The 27,234-nt window shown below is 36.0% G+C and overlaps 1 protein-coding gene and 1 pseudogene across 3 annotated transcripts; one reads left to right on the forward strand and one right to left on the reverse strand.

The window, feature by feature from the left end:
• Positions 1-1,034: 1,034 nt before the first annotated feature.
• LOC143851870 (zinc finger CCCH domain-containing protein 11-like) lies at positions 1,035-9,887 on the reverse strand (annotated as a pseudogene). The gene is made up of 6 exons (XR_013236537.1): positions 9,292-9,887; positions 9,106-9,190; positions 4,836-5,024; positions 4,520-4,650; positions 4,326-4,428; positions 1,035-1,576 (listed from the first exon to the last, which is right to left on the reverse strand). The product of XR_013236537.1 is annotated as a zinc finger CCCH domain-containing protein 11-like (transcript).
• Positions 9,264-26,662, forward strand: LOC143851869 (Tetratricopeptide repeat (TPR)-like superfamily protein). 2 transcript variants are annotated; one of them, XM_077361367.1, is made up of 12 exons: positions 9,264-11,294; positions 11,927-12,014; positions 12,790-12,994; positions 14,017-14,124; positions 14,685-14,849; positions 14,997-15,494; positions 16,832-16,897; positions 19,967-20,047; positions 22,440-22,537; positions 23,275-23,494; positions 24,773-24,833; positions 26,083-26,662. In XM_077361367.1, the coding sequence occupies exons 1-12, from the start codon at positions 10,784-10,786 to the stop codon at positions 26,418-26,420; spliced, it is 2,439 nt and encodes an 812-aa protein (XP_077217482.1). In that variant the 5' UTR covers positions 9,264-10,783; the 3' UTR covers positions 26,421-26,662. The 2 variants fall into 2 exon arrangements, with proteins under 2 accessions (XP_077217482.1, XP_077217484.1); XM_077361369.1 differs by having other exon boundaries at positions 14,733-14,849.
• Positions 26,663-27,234: the final 572 nt, after the last annotated feature.

Raw genomic sequence — 27,234 nt, forward strand, 5'->3', positions numbered from 1 at the left:
TGTTGTCGTCTTGTAGAGCACCCACATGATTTTGGGCCTTAATCTTCCCTAACACTTTTGGCAAACTCATATTTGCACCCACATCATGGTTGCCAAACATGGCCTACCTTGTTTTTTTATTAGAGTTTTCCCTTTCCTTGTTTTTCAGCCTTTTCTCGCCCACTTCTCACTCATGCCCTCTCTAGTCGCTCCTACGACCCTCCCTCACCCTATCTTACGACCTAATAAACTAAATTTTCATGGGAAAAAGGGGATGTGATATATTCGCCCCTTTTTTACTTAGGACAGCCACTTCTAGTGTATTTATGAATTATGACTACTCTTTTACGCTAGAGGGGGTTGTCCCAAGTAAAGGAAGGGGAAGGGGCAAATATCATTTCCCAAAAAAAATCATGGTTGCCAAACATGGCCTTAGGCTTTCAACATAAATGGGTAGCAATAGATTTAGTAACGTGTAAATCAATGAAAGGGCACCACTGTCAAAAAAGTGTGGATATAGGCAATTCAAGCATTCAAATCAAGAATTATTAGTAAAGCCCCAAATGTATTCTTGGGATGTGCATTTTGTCAAATTCGATTTTTATTCAGATCAGGCAATTTGCTTGAAGATCAATTCAGCAGGTGAAGATAAGAAGAAACCCTGTTTAAAACTTTAAATAATCAGATCTTCAGATACAGATATGATGATTTGGCACTGTTATGCATTTAAAAAAAAAGTTGTATAATAGTAGGCATCTTTCATTTCTGCCCTGAAATGCAAAATTCCTTACTGGGTCTACTGAGCATTTTTCATTTCTGCTCTGAAATGCAAAATTACTTATTGGGTGTACAGACTATCACCAAGATAGACTGGAGATATGAATTTAATCAGATCATTAACCATGAAAGCAGATTGCTAGGATCATCAAAATGGTTAAGGTCCATGTCATTATTGCCCTTATTTGTTAAGTCTTTCTCACCGACGAAGAATAAAACAGAACAAAAAAGGTAAACCAAGTCTCAAAATACACATTGCTTCCTAATCAGAGATTCGATGCTCAAGAACTGCAAGTTTGATTTTGATTACCTTTGTTGTGGGTTAAAAAACAAAAAAAAAGGTCTGCACCAAATTTTCTGCTTTGCTCATACCATCTAGAGTCCTTATTACTGAACAACCATCCACATTCAGAACAGAAAAAAGTACGATTTCTGACAAAAAACTGACCCAGATGATCATATATAATACCTCTTAAATGCAGCTGCTAATGAGAGGGTTAATTAAAAAAAAAGGGGTCAACAATACCTCCTGCGGAGAATAGAGAATGTAAGCAATCATCGCTTGCAGGCAGATTTCATATGTGATGTTTTGAAAAGATAACCATCTCCTATTATCTGCAATTTTCTCAAGATGATGCTTCTATACCCGGCTCGCGGATCTGAACAGAAGTTTTTGATAGGCTAGCTTCCAGCTCGTTTAGCTCATCCATGTCCAACTCATCATCATCATCATCATCATCGTCATCGTCATCGTCAGCAAGAACTTCCTCCATAATGGTTGAGGAACTCGGTCCATCACGGTGCTGGATTTGCACTTGGCCTGAAGTCAAATCCAATCCAATTATAAAGTGTGATATGTATGAATCGATATCAAAAACACAATTGCTGTGAAATGAAGGCGAAAACACTTGCAACTTGCGAGCATGTTGTTGCTATCAGTCTCCAGTTGAGTGTCATGTTACAAACCTATCACCTTAGAAAGGAGTGATGGTATCAAATAGGTCACAAGTGTTGTGTGCCCAAATTGACAAATTAATATCAACGGTTATAATAAGGCCTGATGGTATCAGAGCAGCTGGTCAATCTGTCCTGAGTGACTGAAGTAATCAATCTCGTAAAGTGTCGTGAGTGGAGGGGTCCCACTAGGTCATATATGTCTTGTGCCCAGATTGACAATATAGATCAACAATTTTGTAGGAGCGGAACACACCTGCGTAGTTTTTCCATCCACTATATAATTCAACGGTTCCTTTTTAGTCTACCTATGTAATTCTATTTTCATGAGATCACTCAACCAGTATTATCTAACAAGGATGCAGTTGCAGCTAGAATTTCAGATGGAAGGGCCTTTTTTTTAGTGTTGCTTGCGCTTTAAAGGTTGTACATTTCTCCTTGTGCATGTGCTCCTACCATCAGTAGCCAGACCGTAAAGACTTCTCATAAGCAAAAAACAAAGTTCAACAGATATGATGGTGAGATTCTTCCCGGAACCTATAAGCAACGTTTCGGGTTTCGGTTTCAGTATATGTTTCGGTCGAGAAGGAAATGGAAACATGTCGATTCCATATGGAGATTTCAGAGGGAAATCGGTAAAAACACGAAAGCGTATGGAAACATATACAAATGAATGGACATTTATGATGAAACTCCAAGAAGTGCTACAATAAGCATAAATACACACAATGTTTTAACAACATCGAACACCCAGTAACATGCGTGACAACACGTCTGATAATTCAGTACATACCACATTTCACAAGCAATTCACATAATATTTATACATAATACATGGGTCATGCAATTCATACAAATATAATTATGTAACACACATTGGTATAGTATACTACTAAATACTAATACACTGCGATTTTGGTACAAATATGCGTTTCAGTTTCAGTATAAGTTTCAGTGGGGAAGGAAACAGAAACATTTCGATCATTTTGTGTTTATTTCGGTGGAAATTTAATACCATGCCTATAAGTATTTTCAAATAACATGTACTTTCACATTTAATTACTTTGCTAGATCAGATGTTTTCCAGGTTGTACACACTAAAAATCATCATATAAGTAAAAAACCACCTGCAATGGTTTAACAACATCGAACATCTTGTAACATGCGCGACAACATATGTCTGATAATTCAGTACATAATACACAATTACACATTACATGTATTTCACATAAATATTTATACATAATACATGCACCATGTTCCACATGCAATTCATATAAATATAACTATGTAACACATATTGATATAATCTACTGCTAATACACTTGCGATTTTGGTTCTGATAAGTGTTGCGGTTTCAATATGCGTTTTAGTGGAGATGAAAACGGGGAACATTTCGGTCGTTTCGCGTTTATTTTGGCGGAAATTTAAAATCATGCATGTAAGTACGGTCAAATAACAGAAACTTTCATATTTAATTACTTTTCTTAGCTAGATCAGATGTTGTCCATGTTGTCTGTCCAAAAAAGTTGTGATCAAGATGCAACCTAATCAATTTGCACAGCCCACATGTTCAAACAGCCACCAAAAGTGAGTATATTCGGCAGAAAATCCTTACAAACAATATAATGACAATCGGATGTTTTTTAAATGTTTAATATTTTGGAGAAATTTCAGAACCTCATTTTACCCACATGCTGCTGAAAAGCCCGTGAAGTCGTTAGCTAAGCTTGTCTTTCATCTTATTGTGTTCCCTCCACTACAAGTATCTATTTTATTCTTCGTGAATTAAGGCACTAAAATCAATCTCAATGACCAAGTTCCTAGAAGATTAGGGTTTCAAATTATACAGTTGCCACATTTAAGTATCCAGTGCACTGCACGGAACTTAAAATGTACCCAAGAATCTAATAGCTAAGCTTCTCTTTCATCTTATTGTGTTCCCTCCACAACAAGTTTCTATATTATGCATCATCACTTACTGTATGGCATTAGAATCAGTGTAAATAACCAAGTTCCTAGAAGATTAGGGCATCAAACTATACAGTTAGCACATTAAAGTATCTGGTGACTGGACAAAACTTAAAATGTACCTGCAGCAATATCCTTATTAAAAAAGAAGAAGAAGAAGAAAACTTCAGCACATTTAGGCCCTATTTGTTTGAGATAGTGACAACCGATTGTAAGCCCTAAACCGATTATTGGACTCAAAATTAAACATAATTTTGACTCCAATAATCGATTTAGGGCTCAAAATCGGTTGTCACAATCTCAAATGAGCAGGGCCTTGGCCAATGGGTGAAGTAATGAACTAATTCCTTCCTCACAAGTACAGCATCATGCTGAGATGTATACAGAGTGTTGGACTAACTATCCTTTCCCACTAACTGAGTCTCATAAAAAATAAATAAAAGAAATACCCATTATAGCAGTTTTTCAAAGAGAAAATGTTTATATATTAACAAATATAGTTTGTCAGGAGTTAAAAGCATCATTCAAGGACAAGTGGAAACTACCCATGCAACATGGTGACATAGTATCCACTTTCTCAGTTCACAAAGCATCAGCCCCAAGAAATATTGACGGACACAAAATGGAGAGAATGTTGAAATTACCTTCTGTTCACTAACATCAGGTTCTTCTTCTCTTTGGTACTTTTCATATGCCTCAGCGTCATCCACAAACAAGCTAGCATCTGATAGAAACAGCTCACGGCCACTGAAAGTGACAGAAAATTTTAAATTAATCAACAAGTTGGTGAGCTGGACAACTTGAACGAGGGATCATCAACAAGAAAAAATAAAAGTACCTCGTACGGTCATTTTTAGCCCTCTCCGCACGCATAGCAGAGAGGCCGGCTTCTCTCTCTTCCATCTTTTTGTTCTTCCATTGCATGAATAACTCAGGTGTAATAGGTGTAGAAGTGGCTACTTTTGCACGCTAAAGAGAAGGAGAAGATGTCCGATTGGGAGTTTAGTAGTGAAAAAAATTCCAAACCAAGAAATAATCTAAGATCCACATCATAAAATAGAATGGCACAAAAATTTTCCCAACAACAATAAGCATCACAATCCTGTAAAATAAAAAGCATGATAAATGTTATAAGCATCTTATATGATGATTACCTGACTTTCAATCTCTTCTTCAATGGATAGCTTTTCAGACTCTTCCTCCAATAGAGCCTTCATTTGAGATTTTAACACGTATCCCGGGGGCAAAGCATGTCTGTAATGACATTCTTTGCCACCATTTGGGCAAACCCAGAACCATCCATATTGTTTCTTCTCCACTGTGTCTAGAAAGTATTTGCAAACCTGCTCAAATGTCCAGCAGCATTAAATGAATGAGGGTTCTATCTGATCAGATACAGGTGAACAAAAAAATGATAGAATAGATAAATTTCTGTTTTTCTTATTTGTCAAATCTCACTGTTTCCTTTTTTGAATTGTTTCATACACACTGATGCAGAATTCCTACATCAAACAAAGCATAAAGAAACCTGGGAGACAAAGAAGGTTGTACTGCTGACATCAGCATGATGTTTACCTGACAATTGCAAAACAACACCAAGGAGACAAAAATAAATAGATGAAGCTCAAATTATGCCAAACCTTTTTGCGGGGAACTATGGGTATGTTTCAAGATTTTATGAAGCTGTTTAGATGGATTTTGTAAAGCTCCTATTATCCATGATTGAAACTTCTCAAAAACTGGAATCATTCCAGCAAATTTGAATTTTAGGGAGGATAGAGAGCTTATCTAAGTTGGGATGAGATAACAATACTAGGACTAACAAATATTTAAGATTCTTAAATATTATTTAGGGATTTGAATTGGTTTGTGACTTTTAAAGCGTCCAAAGTATGCTGCAGTTTGCAACTTCTGAGCAAAAATATTATGACCTAAGAGATGATTGATAAATTTGAAGCTCAAGGGTGAGAAGCACTCCACTTCTTACATGATCCAATGGTTCTAGAAAAGGAAGCATGGAGCTAGTTAATAAGAGTTACATGAATTCTTCTGAAGAGCGAAGTACCCGTGTTGAACAAGTCTCGGATTCCAATACTTCGGGATTATTTGTGACACTCCTAGATTCTTTTATCTGTTTTCCTGAATACTACTATCACAACTTTATAGTTGTCGCATGTTTTGAGCTTTATCAATCCTAATAGTAAGACTTTTTATGTGGAAATAAAGCATTATAATTTTTTTTGAACGAACAATAGATCATTATATTATCCCCAACTATTTTGGGACAAAGGCTTTGTTGAGTTGAGTTGAACAATAGATCATTATATTTACTTAACCTATTTAAATTTTCAACATATTCCTTGTTATAACTGTATTATTATGTAATAATACAACTAATATGCAAGCAGAAGCAAGAAGCATGTTACCTAAGATACTGCAAAGCATTGGGCTGTGATAAGATTTGGATCGAGTTTGATAGCAAGGTATTATTCGATTTACTTAAGGACAAAAATAACCCTATTTGGGTTATCAAATTCTATTGGCATGATCTTACGTCACTTACAACTAGGATGAAACTGTGAATATCTCATGCCTACAGAGAGGTAAATAAGTTGCCAATTCTTTAGCGAAGAGGTGCAGTTAGATGTGATGCTTTGGGTATACCAAAAAGGTGGTATGTCCCCCCGATGTACCTTTTTTCTTATATTAATAAAATTTAAGGTACCAACTTGGGTTCTTAGATACATTCTGGGTTAGAACTACATTATTATGCAAATAAATTAAAATTTGAGAATTGATTAAACTATTTTGGCGAATCCACCAATCTTTCTTTTTGAGGTTTGCCGAATCTGACACTCAATATCGTGTCGGATTCTGACACTCGGACCCATATTGATGCAATTTGACCACCTTCTCTATTGGTCACAAGTACAATGACAATGTATGGTGTGACATCATCTTTATGGATGCATGTCATATCTTGCTTGGGAGGCCATGGCAGTATAGCAGAGAGTATTTGCATAAAAGCGCGGGCGCGCGCACACACACAAATAGAGAGAGAATGGTTCCTGCAAACGAGTGCAGGTAGGTTACTAGCACTCGAGTGCATAAAACAAAGTCAGGCCAACATGTTGTGGGTGATCCTAAGCATTCATCTGAAAGGCCCTACCATGGATGGGGTGTGTACCAAAAATCAGCTCCATTGGATCATCTTAGGGTGTCCATCTTATGATAAAGCATGAAGAGCTCCATCTATAGGTTAATAAGGATTTGAAAAATTATTTCTCCATGTGCCATTCTCACCTTGAATAAACCGAAGGATGGAGGTTGTGTGTCGATTGGCGTGCCATCAATAAGATTGCAATCGAGTATGGAGATATGTTGGATGTGTCTTAGGGAGTGAATATCTTGAGCTTTGACTTAGGGAGTGGGTACCAGTAGATCCGCCTCCAACCAGATGACGAATGCAATACAAACTTCAAGACGATAGATTAGTTGTAGGAGTGGTAGTGATGTCGTTTGGGCTCTCTTATGCTCCAAACACTTACATGTGACTTACGAACCAGGTTCTCTGATCTTTTCTACGCAGGTTGATGGCTGTTTCATTTAATTAAATCTAATTTTTAGCCATTCCTCGATGAGCGTGTACAACATTTAAGTTCAGTTCTAAATTTATTATATCTAATTTAAGTTCAGTTATCAGTTATGAACGTGTACAACATTTCAAGACATTGAATCTTTGCTTCTTATTCAATTTATAATTATATTAACTCAACAACGGTAGACGTTAGCATGCTTAAAATTATTTTCTTATTTGTACTTGAAAGGATTTTATTAGTGCAATCGGCGGAACACATTTTAGGGAAGTGTGCCTACTGAGCAACAAATCCTGTATGGAGGCAAAAAAATCTACTACTACACAAAATGTGATGCAACTCACATTTGTGTATACTTGATGGAAAGGGGCAACAGATGAAAGTATGGTAGTTTAAAGGCCATCACAAAGCCAAGTTTGAAGTTCCCCCGTCTATCCCCACCAAGTTACCTTTTAATTCTTTGTTTTTTATTAAATACTTTTATTTGTATATATAAATAAGTATATGCTAGTTACACGCATTTCTTTTATACCTGATATTAGGTAAATATTATGTACTGACTCAAGTTATCCAAGTATGTCGGTTTATTGACACAATGCGGAAGCGACTGTTATCACTTGCTAGATTTTGAAGGTAGAGGATGACAGTCTACCGTGGCAGGAGAGTTGTTCAACCATAGTCATTCATCCCTATGCAACGCGATCAAATGTTGTTTTAGAGCACTCAAATCCCACTTCCCAATTATGAAGTTAATGCCTCCATTCAAGCTTCATAGTCAATGTCAGATTCTGATTACAACATTATCCGAAATTTCATAAAATGGGAACAGATTATAGATATGGAGTTCATTACGTTTACGTTTGGGAGTGAGGAATATATAGTGGAGACCGAGGTTGAGAATCACATTGTCCATCTAGTTCCTTCAATCAGTACAAATCGAATGCATCAGTCTGGCTCTCTGGGGAGATGTCACTTGTTATAGACTTCATTGTAAATGAATAGGCTAGATTGAAATGGATTCCCAAGGTTTAGATGAGTGTGGACATTTTTTGGATGAGATTGAATATACTTTAATTTTTGTTATTAATGCTTGGTTGATTGATGATAAAAAGGCATGTATTACTAACATTTGGTCCAAGTCCCCAACCGCATGTCATATGTCAAACTCCTATAAGCCATGTATTACTTATAATTCTCTGCTGCTTGTAGTCCATAATCGATTTTATCAAGAAAATGTGATTTTGTTTACAAAAAAAAAATTTGTATGCTAGTTACAAAACATGATTAGATTAGAAAAAAAAACAAAAGCAAATCAAGAAACAGTTCATAAAGGTAAATAAGAGAAGTTATAAAGTTATATATAAATTTAAAGTAACAAAAGTGAAGTTCGGTGAAGGATATAAGAAAGAGCAGAAAAGTGCTTGCTAACTTTGTGCTTGGGCCCACAATCAGCATAATCTGGACTGTTCATTAGAAGGGTCCCACCATGAAGATGTGCTTTTGGCCTAAAGATTGTTTGAGTTTTTATTTTAAAATCAAATTACAGTGATCAGAGTGTGCCCATTCACACTTATCTCGTGTAGAAGCTTCTCAAAAAATCATTCCCTACAATAATTGATCCTTTCTTTGTAGGTACAAAATTAAACAAGTTGATGTGATATTATTAAATGAAAGAAAACGATGGAGAACCGTTTGAAGTGCTCTTAAAAAAAGAAGAAAGAAATCATAAACGTGTGCATATGTAGTGCTCTTAAAAAATCAATCCAACATTCATAATACCCAATAATTAATAATAATAATAATAGAGAAATAATGAAAAGCAACATACCCAGTGGAACTTTAGGTTGACTGACAGCAACCTTGAACAAATCATTCAACTCCTTCTCTCTTGCCTTCTCTTCCTCTTTCTTCTTCTGTTTAAGAGATTTAGTAGAGGATAATGAAGTTCTCCATAAAAAGGGGTAGAGACTAATAAAGGGATTGTGAAAACAAAGATAAGAATGAGAAGCCTTACCTTGGCAGCGACTTTGGAAGCATCGGGTTTGGGTTGGACAGATTGATTGAGACTCTGAACGTATTTCTGGACATTCTTGCTCTTGTTCTTATTCTTTAGCCCAAAAGTCTTGTCCTCCACTACCTTTTGCTTCTTGGCTATGTCTGCTTTCGAGGGTTGTGGCTTCGGAGGCATCACGGATTCAGCATCAAAAGAATAGGGAGCAAGATTGATAAAATCTTAGACAAAAACAGAGAATATATGATGGGCTCTGAGATGGGTTTTGTGGGTTTTACAGGAAAAACAAAGAAGAAGGTGAGGAGCTATGTACACAGTGCCCACAGATTCTGGTTTTAGGCTCCTCTTTCTGCTTTTTCTTTCCTGCTTTGCTCGGAAACCTTCTCACTGTGCAACGTAGCCCTCTTCATCTTCACCAAGGCAGCAGATTTTGTCTCCTTCCGCCCTTTATTTACATTTTGACGGTCGGGCATCATATAATTTCTCCTAATTTTAAACCCAAGTTTTTGAGTTTAATAATTAGTTTCGGACTCTCAATCGAATCTCAGAATCCAAAATTGATTGAAAGGCGGGGAGCAGATATTTTCAAAGCTATATAGTTTGACCCTAATCCTTGGATTTGTGGTTTTAAATTTAAATATATCCTGCCGTTCAAAATTGAAGGCCACGGAATCGAAGGGTTAGGATGATCCTATAGCCGCTTTATATAATAAAAATATATGCCAAAACAAGCATTCCTAACTCCTAATGCTCTGTATGGTTGCCAGGTTTTTTTTGGTCCCGGGAGTTATGTGGGAGAAAAAAATACCCTGGGAGATAGTGGGAAAAAAAAAGTCCTGGAAGTATCCTGGTAAAATAAAAATCCCATGTTTGGTTATGTGGGAGAAAAAAATACCCTGGGAGATATGGTGGGGAAAAAAAAAAACCTTTGTTTGGTTGCTTGAACTGTTGGGTAGAAAAAAATTCTTCTCAAGCTTATTTTTGGTTCCTGAGTTTATTTTTGTTCCTGGGGTTATCTTGGGATGGGATGAAAAGGCAATCATTACAAAAGTGGGATTAAAAAATTCACCCCACAAGTAATCATTACAAGAGTGGGATTAAAATAAACCTAGTGCTAAAAGGCAACCAAACATGGGATGAGACCAAAATTTAACTTACTCTCCCACAAAACTCCCAGGAACAAAAAAAACCCGGCAACCAAACAGAGCATTAGGAGTTAGGAATGCTTGTTTTGGCATATATTTTTATTATATAAAGCGGCTATAGGATCATCCTAACCCTTCGATTCCGTGGCCTTCAATTTTGAACGGGAGGATATATTTAAATTTAAAACCACAAATCCAAGGATTAGGGTCAAACTATATAGCTTTGAAAATATCTGCTCCCCGCCTTTCAATCAGTCCTCTCTCTCCCTCTCTCAAAACATGATAAAATCTACTAGTTTTTTAGAGCAACTCTCAGACACAAGAAGACGAACAGTTGGGAGACTAAGAATATGAGGGAGCAGCTGGGTTTGATGGCTTCCTCTATTCTCGTCCCTCCAAAACCCTATTCCCACCACCCTTTCGGATCCAAACCTTACTCTACTAAACCCTCCAACAATTCCTCTTCAAAGCCATTCCCCCGCCGCTCTCCTCTCCTCACAGAAATCCGCCTAAATCCGACCCCTGCCCACCATAGCCACTTAAAATATTACGCCCACCTCGTCTCCAAGCTCGTCGAAACCGGAAAATTCAACGATTTCCTCATGATCGCCGAGAGCGTATTGGTCTCCGGCGCTCATTCTTCCATGGATATTGAACTCATTTTGGTGGGAATTTCGGATCTTCTCAGAAATGGGAAGATCCAAACACTTATTGGTATTTTGGACAAGCTTGAGAAACTAGGGTTTCGTCCTTTGTCTATGTTTGATGGGTCCACGAGGGCTTTGCTTGCGCTAGAATGTCCCCGGCTTGTGAAGAATGGGAGATTGGAGGAGCTTGTAGGGTTGATGGAAGTACTTGCAGGTAATTCAGATTGTATTACTGCAAAAAAATTTTTAGCTCATTTGTTTGATGGAAGATGATTTGGTTGATGGAAGTACTTGAAGTAAGATTTAGATCAGTCATTTTGCATGTTTTTGGGGTTGTTTAGAAGGAAGGAAATAATAGGACATTTCGGGATGCTATAGCCTTGGAGGAGGGATTGGTAATCTTTATTCATCCTTGTTGAGGTCTCTCATCATGGAAGGTGACTCACTCAAGGAATTGGGCCCCAAAAGATTATGTTTCAAGTAGGAACTTAAGAGGAATTTTAGTTGTGTTTCTTAGTCATATTTTTGAGAGAGGAGAATGATGGTGCTGACTTTCTAAGGAGGGAATTTACAGGTTATCTATTTTGTAGTTTTGGTCCTTACTCTGTCTCTAATGTGCTTTCCTTTGACTGTTTTGTCTTTTATTTATGAAATTGTCATCGTAACAGAAAATTACGTTTGAAGTGCAATAGGCAAGTTTATTTGCTGAAGACACACAAGTTATTAAAAAGTCACATCTCATGTATGTATGTTGCATCTTTGTGTAAGGTGTGAAAATAGGTATAGTTTTATTAAGTTATATAAAGGTTTTTTGGGTTTGATAATGAGTGTTCCCCTTTTGCTCAGGTTACGGATTCTGTATTAGAGATTTTGTGGAGCCATTTGACATTCTAAAAATGTGTGTTAAGAGAGGTGACCCAAATATGGCTGTGAGGTACGTCTCACTATTAGCTTTATTATAATGACTTTTTGGAAGAGATTTTGATTGCGATGTCTTTTCTTTTCCGGAGTTGGTTCAAGATTCGTTTATAAGGTTTTGATCTTGTCTTTTTTTTTTGTACTATTATGCTCAGTCATTTGTTCAATATGATTTCTATGGTTTTGAACGTGTAATACAACTGTGATATTACAATGGCTATGAACAAAATTCTTGTCCCACATTTTGGCTCACATTTCTCATATTCATCTGGATTGAAAGGAGAAAGCAGATCAACATGTAAACTTTGTACTTTTCTTAGGACATGGAGCTACACACCAGACTTGTGAGACTGATTTTTTTGGACTCTAGTGCATATCTTTTGTGGTTCTTTATTTGATAATGAAATTTATTTTCAATTGATAACAATAAAATCTTGTTCAACTTTCACAACATTATAACAAGAAAATCTTGTTCAACTTTCACAACATTTATCGTCAGTGGATTGGTTTTTCATCTAGGATTCTGTAAAACATATTCATTTACATTATAATCATCTAGCGAAAGTGCATATGTTGATTTCATGAATCGGTTATTTAATTTATTTGGTTCATTCAAATATGACAAGCATTTCACTTGTTTCAGGTTGTGTGACAATTACGCTTTCTTTTAATAACTTCATATTGACAAATTCTTTAATGAAAACTTGAATCACAGACTGGTTATAACTATAGCTCTTTCTGGCCAAATGTTTCTGCATATTTGCTAATGCTGTCTCTATATTATTTTGCAGGTATGCAAGTATTCTTCCACATGCACATAATTTGTACAGTTCCATCATACATCAATTTGGACAAAAACATGATTTGGAATCTGCATTGGTTGCATTTGAAGCATCCAAGTCAAAGTCAGATGGCCCTAATATGTATATTTACCGCAGTATAATTGATACGTGTGGTCTCTGTGGTGATTACTTAAGGTCTAGGTGCATCTTTGAGGTAATATCTAGTGTCCATTCATTGATATTGCCTAAGATCTTATCGATTCTTCCCGGGCGCATGATCCTCACATCCTCACTTGTCCATGCAATATCTCATTTCCTGCATGTGTTGGCGACTTGGCATACTCCTGTCAATGAGTTTATGTCTTGCATGTGCACCTACATTTTGCATAATTCATTCAAATACAATTATACAACATTTTTTACTTCTATGAAATTCATGGACACAATACTTGATAACGAGAGAAGATGGGTTGGGGCAAAAAGAGAAACAAGTTCTTGATAACAATCAAAACAAGGTCCAAGATAGAAGGATAGATTTGGTGAAGATCAAGAAGATCCAGATATGTTGCAAGGAAAAGAAGTATAGAACTCAGACCTGCAGGGCTACTTTACACCAATTAGGAGGGGGAAGGAATTTTCTTAAAAGAGGCCTAAAAGAGGACAGAAAGAACTTAAGAGCGTTAAATCCATTACAAGTGGAAGACAAATATTGAGGATCTGTTGGAGAAAAGATAAAATAATGTACTAAGTAGTAACCTGGAGACCAATTGTTGGAAGGAGATCCACATGTGGACATACTGATCTCAGATTTATGTTTCTTCACAAAGAAATTAAGGCCTTCTCTGTTACCATTGGTATTAGAGTATGTAGATGACTGAAGGGATTTCCCCCCTTCAATACAGACTATACAGTTATGACAAGACAGTAGAAAAATGCAATAAATCTTACGAAGATGGCCCAGAAGATTACATTACAATTTTATTTTGGGAGGTACCCAAAATAAAGAATAATTAGAGTAACCTTTGCAGGAAAAACAATGAAACTTATATCAAATAGTAATTGGATATGGTAACATATGTATGGTTTAAGTAGGCAAGCTGGACGTTGTTGTCATTTTTTTCTGTTATTCTTTGACTTGACTTTGCATGTTGCTGTGCATGCCGTGTTATTTTTTATATCTCCTAGTCTCAGATGCTGCTTCCGAATCTGACTTAAAAATTTGAATTTTTACTGCAGGAGTTGCTTGCCCAGAAGTTCATTCCAAATACTTATGTTTTCAATAGTCTCATGAATGTCAATGCCCATGACTTGAGCTACACCTTGCATGTCTACAAGCAAATGCAAGTAATGCTATATCCTTTTCTATCTTGCCCCTTTATAGGTGGGTTTTGTTTAAGATTTTCTCTTTTTTAAAATAGAGTGGGTTTTTTTTTGAGCTTACAAGATCTCTTATGCAATTTTTCCATCGTATATTTGGTCATATGCTGGCTATTTATTTGCATATGCTGGCTATTTATTTGCATGAAGTCATTGAATAAAAAATATATTTACATCGTCTTTCAGGATAAAATAGTGGAACTGGATGGTGCATGTGAGTGTTTCTTATTGTTACAATGGCTGTGATGCTATTGCTAGAACATTTCCTTTTGTTCATGTTTTGATTTATGAAGTAATGTGCTTGACTAGATGTAAGCAAGGCCACAACTTTTCTATTTCCTTGAATTTTTTGTTGAAATAAGACAGCTGTTATTTTATCCGTATGTGTTCCGTAGATTGATTTTCAGACCATCAGTATCCTCGTGTATATTTTGTTTTAGAATATTTTGTAATATTTGGTTAAATTTAACGCTTTCTATACATTTAGTAAGAACATTGTACTAACCCATGTTCATGCTAATATCCAGAATTTAAACGTCACTGCTGATATGGCATCTTATAATATACTCTTAAAGGCATGCTGCTTTGCTGGACGAGTTGATTTGGCCCTAGACATTTATAAGGAGGTAAAGGATATGGCATCGGCAGGGGTTCTAAAATTGGATGTTATCACATACAGCACCATTATAAAGGTCTGTCTCAAAACTATATGTAAATATCGTATTCTTGATGGATCTCTCTATCCTGCATATTATTTTTGTTATCATAGTTGTGTCTCATCTACTTTCCTAAGGTTACCTTTGTCCAATGTCTTGACATGTTATTTTCTGAATTTACAGGTTTTTGCCGATGCTAAAATGTGGCAAATGGCATTGAATGTAAAAGAAGATATGACCTCCTCTGGTGTTATCCCTAATATAATCACATGGTCATCGTTAATCCGTGCATTTTCCAATCCGGGTCTTGTAGAGCAGGCCATTCAGGTTTTTGAAGAAATGATAAAAGCTGGTTGTGAACCTAATTCCCAGTGTTGCAACATCTTGCTTTATGCTTGCGTTGAGTCATATCAGTATGATAGGGCTTTTCGGTTTTTCAATTCCTGGATGAAGAATGGGTTTCAGATGACTTGTACTGAAGAGTCGAGTACAAAGGTTGTTCCCCTTAGACCCACGGTGGCCACATTCAACATTTTGATGAAAGCTTGCGGTACGGATTACTGTCATGCAAAAGATGTGATGGATGAAATGAGAGTAGCTGGTCTTTCTCCCAATCACATAAGCTGGTCAATTTTGATTGATATTTGTGGAAGGTCACGCGACATAAAGGGTGCTATGCAGGTGAAGTATACTCTAGAATCTAGATCTATAGTGACTTTTTTTTTTTGAATAGTATCTATACCTTTTGACCTATGTCACAAATATCTCCGATATTTTTAAAATATCCCGTTTTTATCGCAACATTTTGATAAAATGACAAAATCCCATAATAATCCCGAGATTTTAAAATATAGCGATATTTTCATTTTTATCATGAAATATCGTGATATTATCATGATATTATCCCGATATTTTTATGATATTTTTTTAATTTATGTATTTATATAATTTTTAAATAATTTTATTTTTATTGCTTTTTCCCGATATAAACCCAACAAAATAAAATAAAAATTAATATATCCCGAGAAATTCCCGACATTTGTGACTGTTGCTTGTGATAATGAAAATCTGGACAGATGCACTTTAAAGATTTATATGTACCTAATACTGTTTATCTTATTACAGTAATATACTAATAGGCTTTTTGGCATTGTGAGTCATGTTTACCATCACTGACACGATGGACATTTTGACTGGGTTTCCTTCCTTTTTTCATTGGACTTTATCCTTACACACTTATCCTGTGCAAGTTACAAAGCTTAAAGTTTCACACAACTGGCAAAAGAATGTTGTGTTTTGATTTAGTTACATGTAGCGTAGAAGCAGGATAATGAATTGTCTTCTACAGAAACTAGTGTGGCTAAATAGCATTTTGAAGATTTTGAACTGACAGTCAAGAGTGCACCTGTAGTTTTTAACCTCACATATATTCTGGGGTTTGAAGATTAGAATTTGATCCACTTTAGTTTGGAAAGTCTGATATCTTTTAAAGTAAATCTAACTAAAACTAAAACTTGACTGGACAGTTTGATGGGTGGGATTTAGGGGAGAAACAGCTCTAGAAGTATAGTGTTGCTGTGCTGTCATATATGTTTCCAACAATTTAGGAGTTTAGGTTGGTAACAGGGAAAAGGACAAAGTTTAGCAAGTTAGTGATTATGGGAATCAACTTATCTAAATGAGGAAAGTGACGTATTCGGGATTAACTTGGGGTAGCTTATCTAACCGAAGACATGATAAAAGTATGGTGTACATATTCGTAGACTTGAGGGAAACTAGTGAGTAGTGACAATGCTTAGCAGAGAAGCTTTCGAGTTCATTTCCTCTTGTCAGATGTTGTAAAAAGGGGTCCTATAGAACTTGTCATTTGTTTTGCAGACGATGCATTCGGATATATCCTTGAAAAATGTAATAACATCTTGATAATGTTTTTTCTTTTCATGTAGTTTCTATACTCATAGTAATCAACACTTTTATTTTATCTGATTGCTCTGATTATCTCTCATTTTTTGATATAGGCCTTCAAAACCATGCGGGATGCAGGAATTAACCCTGATGTTGTCGCTTATACAACAGTCATCAAGGTTTGCTGCTTTTCATCACTTTAAGTTTGATTGGTTTCCTGTGCTTGCCCAACATTAAATATGTATGCTCACTGAAGTTTTTTTTTTTTCCCCTTCTGTGCATCTATTATTTTGACCAAATAGAATGATTGTTATTCTTGAAAGCATCGAAAATTTCAATCTAGGACATTAAGTCAGTCATCCTTGACTACACATATCTTTTTTTTTGTTGGCAGTGATGAACATGTTAATTTTGGATTCAATATGGAATTTGACCTATAAATACATTTAGAAGTGTGTTACATTACAAATCTCGTCTTTATTCTCATTTGAAGCAAGCGAGGGAAAAGTACGTGAACCTCCTCACTTTTCAGATTAAGCAGTAATGGAATGAAAATCGCCGACCGCCATCTACCTCCATTCACCTGAAAGATTTTTGAACTCTTCCCACAAAATATCCGTCGTAGATATTGGGGACTTGCATAAACCCCAAAGACTAACCATTTATCTTGAATGGAAATGTTGGTGGTACTTGACCCACTTTGCACATGCCCATATGATTGATTTCAGTTTTGAAATTATCAAGGTTGAAAACTCAATTTTAATTATAAGATTATGTTAGAATAAATAAAAATTGTAAGAATCTGCAACTCTAGGATGGCTATTTTGTTGGAGTCCCTTAAAAATTGCCACCTTAAAAATTGCCACTTTTAGTCATCCATACCACCATACTAACTGTGTATGGGAATTATACAGTATGTGCATCTGCACCAAGAAGTGTGGCGCTTGGTTCAATCCAAATCACCTAACTTGGACATCTGACTAGAAGATTCTATGGCCTATAATTGAAACCTGTTAATTGGATATTAGCATCTCCATGTGGATGAACGGGTTTGATGAGAATAACAACTTCATCAATCTCCTCCAAGATCTCCACATCGTCTCTGGATTTTATCGACGTATAAATCCATGATCGATGCAAATTGTTCTAGACCAATGTTACATGGGTCACAAATAAGGCCATTGAATACAAGTTAATTGAATACATGTTCGTTAAAACATGTGAAGAGTATGTATGCAAAAGCCAAAAATGAAAGTACCTAAGGGGGGTTTAGTTTGGATGGATTTCTGCGACCTTTCGGGAACTTGACGAATCTTCCATTAATCGTATCGTACACGTGTTTCTATGGACTACTTGAATCCCGACGTTAGTCGCAAATTCTCAAAAAACTTAGACCTTACAGCGGTAGGGACTTAAGTTCCCTAGTGTATATTAAAATAACCCACGCAAAGTTCGCCTAAAATAGGTGAAACTTTGAAAAGTATCTCAGCCCGATCGGGTCTCTCTTGCTCTTTTGTCTGTCGTCTCTCTTGCCTTTATCTATCCCTCTTCTCTCTGTGCATTGTCCATGTGCTTATCAAAATCCTAACGCACCCTTTCTCTCTCAGTTGGTTTTGTATTTTCTGTTTGGAGTCTTACGTGAGAAGAAACCCTAACGCCACACTTCTCTCTTTTCTTCGGGTTTTTTCCCAAAGAAGCGAGCCAAAATGGAAAATTTAGGGTTTTACCCCAAGGAAGCAGAGCAAAACTTTTCCTCACATCTCAATGCCTCCAGGTATCTTCATGTATATTGAGATTTCAATAACCAAAAGAATTTGAGGGATTCTGGTTTTTAGTGAAAACATAGATAGGTTTAGGGTGATTGGTTTTCTTTGATATATGAGGAGTTTGGGTGCACCTTCATTTTCTCTTCTTTTCAAGCACTCTTTCCTTTTTCATGATTTTTCTCTTGTTGTGTACAACGAACCCGAAACTAGCGCCAACAAACAAAACCTAAAATGCTAAAAAATCCTCTAGGGGCTTGCCGATCATCAGTGACGTTGGTAGGGGCAGTGAACTAGCGACAACGAATCCAAAATCAGCGGCAATGATGACGTCTGTAGGGGCTCACCGACTATCAACAAAGGGCATCCGGAACCTGCTCGAAAATCTTACAGGGTTTAGGGTGATTGGTTTTCTTTGATATATGGGGAGTTTGGGTGGACCTTCCATTTTCTTTTCTTTTCAATCACTCCTTCCTTTTTCATGACTTTTCTCTTGTTGTTGTGTACAACGAACCCGAAACTAGCGCCAACAAACAAAACCTAAAAAGCTAAAAATTCCTCTAGGGGCTCGCCGACCATCAGCGATGTCGGTAGGGACAGCGAACCAGCGGCAACGAAATCCAAAATCAGAAACAACGAACCCGAAACCAGCGGCAATGATGACGTCCGTAGGGGCTCACCGGCTATCAACAAAGGGCATCCAGAACCTACTCGAAAATCTTACAGGCACGCCATCGAGGACATTCAAAAAATCTAGAAAGAGAGAACCGGAAAAGATAGAAAAATCCCTCTGAATAATCAAGAAAAATTGATGGAGAACTGGAGAAGATGTTACCGAAGATTCAGAAATTCCAAAAATTCACCTGAAGTGAACCAAACTTTAAAAAAAAATCCCCCTCCCCAGACACACACACACATTCCAAGAAAATATTTTCCTTAAGTTTCTTTTCCTTAGATCCAAACATGGCCCAAGATTAAAAGTTATTCTTTATCTCTTCAATGAAAGAAACTACAATCCAAATGAAACTATCCTTTGATTGGCATGGTTGTTCCCATATTGGTTTTTTTTTATGGTAAAAAATCCCATGGTCCCATGTTGGAATTGTATTGCATTTTTATGAAATATATGAGCCAAATATTATGGAGAACATGAACAGTAAGTGCAATTGTTTATTGGAATTATGAATTTGAGTTCATGCCATTGTAATTTTCTTACTTTCTAATTGTAGTATGTATTTCAGCATCTTTTAACCCTTCTCCATAACTTGTGAGATTGAAAATGCATTCTCAAATTTCAATATTTGGATTTTATCCTTGCATAATTTACCATTTTATTATCAACTGAGAGTTGAAATAATGAATATGCTCTAATTTTCAAAATAAACATAAAAATAATGAATATCGTCTATTTTATTATTATTGACTACATAAAATCCCCTATGAGCTGACGTACCATGTTATTTATTTTATTTCTTGTTTATGCAGGCTTGCGTTGAAAATAAAAATTTAAAGATAGCATTTTCATTATTTGAAGAGATGAAAAGATATCAAATAAGGCCCAATCTGGTGAGCTCTATGAACGATCATGTGCATATTATCGTCTAAGATGCTTTGAAATGACCAGATATAACTATTTTGGATTCTCTACTAGGTTGAGATGACGATGTACCATTAGAGAAGATACAAAAACTATCAACCTTTGGACGCATACTTCTAGGAATTAGCAATTATTTTAGTAACAAATTGTTCTATAACAATGGATTTTTTTTTAACTTCCGTTGATATTCTGGTGCTAGAATGTTTTGAGATCCATGTGATTCACCAGAACATTGAAGTTGGATATATAGAAAAAGATATTTATTTATTGGATGATACATGTGATTTTGTTGGCAACAATATATTTGAGTCTTTCAAGCATCTTACTTTGTTTTTTCTAGTTAGGGATCAAATCAATTTGTAGCTAGCAATGAACTTAAACTGGTGATGTTAAATTTGTTTCAAGTTGCTCCAAATTTACTGCCATCTAGTTCTTCTAGAAACCAAGTTAATGGAATCTGCAATGATATTTTAAAAGCGATTTGGAAGTTCTTACAATTTTTTAGCAGCACACTTTCTTTGAAGCAAATAGGGCCTTTTGATGCATCTCTATAAAAGTATGTATTTATAGATAAAAGAACTCATACATACAAGAGGATAAAATAAGACCTAATGCAAGTTACGCCGTGAAAAAAAGTGGCACATAGAAAATTAAATTGTATTAATTTAATTCGTGCACTTGAATTAATGGCAATGAAATTCATTCATGCACTTGAAGTGCAAGTAATTCGCCTTCTTTTGGATCCCTCATTTTATTTTCAACTTATAGGAATAGAAGTTATTGCTTGCTCGGTATGACATAGAAGGCAAGGGTAAGCTTCCTTGTTTATTAAATGTTGTATCTTCAAAGGTAGGTCAATATGAGGCTTCTTGGTCACAGTATTTCTACTCTGCTGATGGTTGTTGCGTCACAAGTCAATATATTAGTGGATGGGTATTTTGTTTATGGGAGATGATAATTGTGCCTCCTATGTTTACCAAGGATGCCCCTTTCTTGGTGTTTTATGACTAATGGATTATTTTTTGTCTATGATATCCAAAATAACAGAGAACATGACCTTGGATAGGACAGAATGGAAGAAAATGATCCACGTAGAAGAACCCAACTAGAGCCAGGATTAGAGCCGGGTAGATTCCTTTCACCTTCTTCATGAAATTTTTCTAAAGGATTCATTTAGCCGACCCCAACTAGTTTGGGACAACGGCTTTGTTGAGTTGTTGAGAGTATGATATCCAAAATGGTAACCATTTTGCACTTGTCAGACTAGAATTGAGAGGGACAGAGAAAAAAAATGTGGAGAAAACAAGGAAGTCTGGGATGACAGGAGAGAAGAGAGGAGGTAATAAGAGAGAAACCGAGGAAGAAAGCAAATCTCAGTACATCCCAACCAAACCCATCCCAAGACCTAATTTCTTCTGACAACGATAAATTGTTCACCATACAACCCAAATATTGTTAAATCGACGTGATTCACTAAGAAGAGAATAATCCATGAATCTCTCAATATGCAATTTTTTTTGCAAATTTTTTGTAAGGTTAAAATGTAATATCTTGAAACAATGACCAAGCAAACTGAAACCCCACATCACTTCCCTCATCCACGAAGTCCATCTATCATCCAAAAACAAGTAATTTCATGTTAAAATGAAGAAGAAAAGAAACAGAAATTCTCATCAGTGGCAAAAGACTCATCATCCTCAACTAAAATTCCAAAAGAAAGAAAGAAGAGATTGAGAAACTGGATACTGACAGCGTTTTCTCTAAAAAAAACCCTCAAAGAATTAGAGAGACTCGAGAAGGGTTGTTCTAGATGATGGTCTTTGCTTCATCCTTTTCTTTTCTTTCTTTCTCCTTATTTTTCTTCTTCTCTTGATACTATTGTGAGCAGGACTAAGATACGGGCACTTTTTTGGCATTTTTTATTGTTAAAGTATAAAAGATAAATAACGCCTTTCTCCAACAGCTTAAGCTCTTGGAGAAGTTGGTAAGTTAACATGGTATCAAAGCCAAAGGTCTCGAGTTCAAACCTCCCGGATAGCAAAAATCCACATGCGATGGTCTGCCCAAAGTGGGACCCCATGTGCCATGTGTTTGCCAAGTGGGCCACACGTGCGGGGGAGTGTTAAAGTATAAAAGATAAATAACGCCTTTCTCCAAAAAGCTTAAGCTTTTGGAGAAGTTGGTAAGTTAACATTGGTAAAAATGATCCATTAGTCACAAAATGAAAAAAAGGTGCATTCATGGTATAAAGAGGGGGTATTTATCATCTCCAGCTATTATTTGTAAATTTTGAAGATGTGATATTTATGATGTATGGTAATCTCCAACACCATGAGTATATTCTGGAACTTGGCATTTCAGGTGACATATAATACACTTCTAAGAGCTCGGAGCAGATATGGGTCCTTACGTGAAGTCCAGCAATGCCTTGCAATATATCTGGATATGCGCAATGCAGGGTAAGTGATTTATCCTGGGTCCTTACGTGAAGTCCAACAATCAAATTTGGCCCACAAATCAAATTTAACACATGTTGATGCTTATACAATCAGTTGCATGTGGAAACCTATGATTTATTTTATTTCCTTAGCAGATGCTTCATGACCTGACTTTGGCCTTTTCTTTTGTTTTTTTTACTTACTCAGTGGTGATTATCTATAGAATATTAGAATGGAAGTGAAAAATAGCACTCACACATGGGCATCTTCGTGGTACATAAACATCAACATGTGTCAGCAAATAGTTAATTTGGGAATTTTGTTATCTTTTTTATCATTTTTTTTTATTTTTTTATTTTGGTGTTTTTAAATCTTAAACATGCAAGCACATACATTTTGATTTATTTCTGTCATTACATTTTTTTAGCAATATCAGATATCTGTATGGATCTGTCAACATTTCTTGATTCCCAGGGTCACCATTTGTACCATGGTATTTTGTGTCGACACATGTCCCTCTACATGCTATAGATGCAAACCTGCCTACAAGACATGCTGAAATGTTCTAGACTGGGGAGCTCTAAACATAAATTTTTATCATAGTACTAAAAGGAAAGTGGGTTTTGTTCACTAACCAGAGCATGTTTAGAAGGGTGTTTTTGGTATTTTGAGAAGTCAATGGAAATGCATTTTTCGTTGAACAGCATTGAGGGAATTTGCCTTTCATTTCACTAAAACAAGAAGCACTTTTGCCGCAGGTATAGTTCCAATGATTATTTTCTCAGAGAACTACTCGCAGAGTGGTGTGAAGGAGTAATAAAGGATAGTGATCAAAATCAAGGTCTGTTGCGCCCTCGCAACTCTTGTGAAGTAACTGACGCACAGAAGCCTCAAAGTTTGCTTCTTGAAAAAATTGCAATGTACTTGCAAAAGGATACTGCCAAGAGTCTGGCTGTTAATCTTCGAGGGCTTACTAAGGTAAAGTTAGTAACATCGTCTAAATAAATGTAAGGGAAACCAAGCTAGATCTAGATAAACCAATAGAAGGGGCATCATGTCAGGGACTCCGGTTTAATAACTGGAAGGTAATGCCATGTTGGGTTTTCTAGATGAACAAGCCGATTGTATAAATGTGTAGTTGGATTCTATAAATGTTGTGTTTCCATTTAATGCATGAATTCGGCATCAGGTCATCTTCAAGGTTTTAAATTTTGGTTTTGGCGTCTGTTTTGGCCACCACCGAAACTGAATATTTTGGTTTCGGTGGAACTTTCGGCCGAAATCATTTAAAAATATGACAGTGATTTCGTTTTTTTTTTTAATTTTCCACCGAAATGTCTGAAATTTCGGTGGAAACTTTGTAAATTTTGGTGGAAATCATAACATTTCAGTGGGAATTTTTAAAATTTCGTTGGAAACTTTTTTAAAAAGCATAAAAATGAAATTTCAACTGAAGTTTTTCTGAATTTCGCCGAAATCTCGTAAAAAATGATTTCATGTAAATTTCGTTTCAGCCTTTGCCAAAACCGAAATATTTTGGCCGAAATTTAAAACCTTGATCATCTTTGCCATGGTATTTACAATTTAATTCAAAGTGTTGAACATGGGTACGAAACCCGTTTAATAGATAGTGCATAATAGGTGCTGCTTTTACTAGTATCTGGACTCATCTATCTGGTTGACATGGCATATATTTCTTTCATTGGCCCATCTATAGAAGTTGGATTTATTTAACCCTATTAATATAAAAGAGAAGAAAAGACTTGAGGAAGCAATCCAAGTTGTGGTAAGAGAGAGAAGGGAAGAAGAAAGAATGATGAAAGGAGTTTGTAGTGTTTGGAAACATATGCCATGACTCGCATAAGCATTGCATTGATTAAGGAGTATTTAAATTTTACGATTACACCACTCTTATGTACAATGGACCCCATCCTAAATACATGAATAAAAGAAATATATACTATCCAATCTCTTAATAGATAGAAATTTTTGGTTGGAAATAATCTTGTTATAGGTTTCAGATCTAAAGAGTAGGATGTAAACAGAAGTAAATTGAATTAAAGTAATACTAGTTCGTGCAAATACTGGTAAAATTCAGTTTGGACAGCAAACTGAATGTAGGAGCAGATCTGAATTGCAATTTGGAGACAATTTAAAATTTCTAGTATGTGACTCTACTCTGATGTATGCACCACATTCATTTCACCATATTTTATGTTATATGTCCTCAAAGATTTTCATATCATGTGTTGACAGGTTGAAGCTCGGATTGTCGTTCTTGCAGTTCTGCGGATGATCAAAGAAAATTACACACTAGGTCAGAATGATTTTCCTTTTACGATAATTATTTGAATATGGAGAAAGAGTTGTTGCAGTGTTAGGCAAAATTTACCATTCAAAAAAAAAGTGTTAGACTAAATTCGCGGCGATAATTTATATTTCTCTTTTATTTGGTATGTTAGATTTGTACTTCAAGTTCACAGTGCTTGTTGCTATGTTAGATTTGTACTTCAAGTTCACAGTGCTTGTTGCAATCATCTGTGGTGATATAGTTTAAAATTTTTGAGTCGCCTGATACATTTCAAATTTGGCAATGACTTATGCTTCAATTGTAGTAGAGAATCACCAAATTCTGTTTGATGGTACTAAATATCAACCAAATCAAGTGAGTTAATTGATTCATATCACGTGAGTGTCCATATACGCCAGATCATGTGCCAGATATTTGGATTACTGATGTTGACACGTTGAACTGTGAAATACCTTCTTGAATTTGATATGAAGTTTCCACTTTTTAGTTTATTTGATGTTGAGATTTTAAATGTTTCATTAACAGCTTATAAGTTTGGATTTGGGAATCCTAAGTTTCTTCTTTTGAGTTAGATGCTTAAAGATGGGTCTAGCCTATTGGAATGACCATGGTTTTGTTTAGCTTGCAATGCCAGCTTCCCTGAACTATTTAGACAATCACGAAATATTCGGGCTTTGGAGGAAGGCCTTTTCACTTTAAAGATGCCCCTTTATTAACTAGAAACGTGCAGAGTTTGAGCTTTCAATATAGCACTTATATTCTTCTATGAGAGACAAGAAAAACAAAAACAGACTAAAATATCTTCGTTAAGTTAATCACAACTAAGTAATTGCATGAGAAATAAAAGCATAAATGAAATATGAGAAATTGCCTTTAGTGCTGAACTTCAACCAATCCAAAGATATTCAATAGCCCAGATTGATTGCATTAGGCTTGACTACTCACATGGTTTACCAAGTGACCAAATCGAGTATGATTTGGGGTGATTCGTTGAACACTTTACATGATTATTTCTTTATGTATTTTGTTTGATTTGTTTGTTTCTACTGTGCAACTTGATTCCCCAACTCTCCAAGCTGACGCAGTAGACTAAGGAGTTAAAGTCACCTAGTGTCTAAGCCATCATGCAGATCATTTATGGAAACTCATCCTCTGTTCCTTTTTCAAGCTATGATCCCTGAGTCAAGCAAATGCAATTTCTCTTTTGAAGATGACTGGTAAGTTACTGTGTCTTTTGATTGTTCCTTTGGTGCAGGACATCCAATCAAGGGTGATCTGATTATCATCTCAGGAGTAATAAGGAAAGAAGGGCTTCATGCCGCCGACAATGAGTTTGAGGTGCAGGGTGCAGTAATTAAAGTTCTTCAGGATGAATTGGGACTTGAAGTTTTGGCTGGACCTGGAATTGCACTTGGTAGAAACAATCCACAGAGCCCTTCTGACTCCAACCCAACCTCTGAATCTCTGAGAAAGAATGATTTTCCAATGGGAGTTGAATTTTCAGCGAGAAGGCCGTCGGATCTTGGAAGGCTAATGGTCACAAGGAAATCACTTTATCAATGGCTAGAGAAGAGAGTAGGACCTAAAAGGTAAGAAGTTTTTGTATATTAGAAATTCAATTTTGCATGCTTATTCTAATTGTTGACATGATATGCAATTTTCATGTATATTTTTCTTGTATAAATATCTGCTTACTCAGTTGAATTCCAGAAACATATAAGCAGCAAAACCAGGAGTATCATGCTTTCCCTACTAAATTGCAATAATAATAATGATACAGATGTACTAGTTTGTTAAGATCTTCTATTTGATCAATCAAATGAAATTTGTGAGTATTTAGAAATGGATTCCTCTGGCTCTTCTCATACATTATGTCAGGGAAACTTACCAAAAAAAATATAGGGAAATGATATCAGCACAAAGATGTTATAATAATCGCACGGTCCTAGCTTATCTTTTCTTTTTTAAATGGCTTGTAAGGGATTTTTGGGAAATGTATTAACCTTTTGACAGCTCTTTAAATACTAACAGACAAGATGCATTAGCGCATTAACAAAACATGGTTGTGCTGATATCATTTCCGAAAATATATTGTGAATGATATTTCTATCCCCTTTGCCAACATTTCACCCTAATTTGTTGTTTTTTGGCTACTGATATCGGCACAACCATGTTTTGATAATGAGCCAAAGTCACATTGTCTTATATGCTTTAAGCAGCTGATTATAGGTAAGCAGGGATTGAATCCTCGGCCTCAGGGCGAAAGTGCCAACTGAGCCAGAGGCTCAACCCCCCTTTCGGCAGCCTTTGACAGCTGCTTAAAACATATAAGACAAGGTGACTTTGGCTCATTATCAAACATGGTTGTGTGATATCGGTTGCCTTTTATTCATTATCACAGGGAAAA

This window comes from Tasmannia lanceolata, unplaced genomic scaffold (assembly GCF_043159265.1).
Source record: "Tasmannia lanceolata isolate RefF3 unplaced genomic scaffold, GAP_Taslan_0.1 ptg000018l, whole genome shotgun sequence".
Lineage (NCBI taxonomy): Eukaryota > Viridiplantae > Streptophyta > Magnoliopsida > Canellales > Winteraceae > Tasmannia > Tasmannia lanceolata.

What these genes read in the sequence shown, in the direction of transcription:
- LOC143851869 (XM_077361367.1), top strand. Translation starts at nt 10,784, where the DNA reads ATGAGGGAGCAGCTGGGTTTGATGGCTTCCTCTATTCTCGTCCCTCCA. An exon ending in ACATAAAGGGTGCTATGCAG is followed by an intron (nt 15,495 to 16,831) that starts GTGAAGTATACT and finishes TTTTTGATATAG; the next exon opens with GCCTTCAAAACCATGCGGGA. An exon ending in ATCTTCGAGGGCTTACTAAG is followed by an intron (nt 23,495 to 24,772) that starts GTAAAGTTAGTA and finishes ATGTGTTGACAG; the next exon opens with GTTGAAGCTCGGATTGTCGT.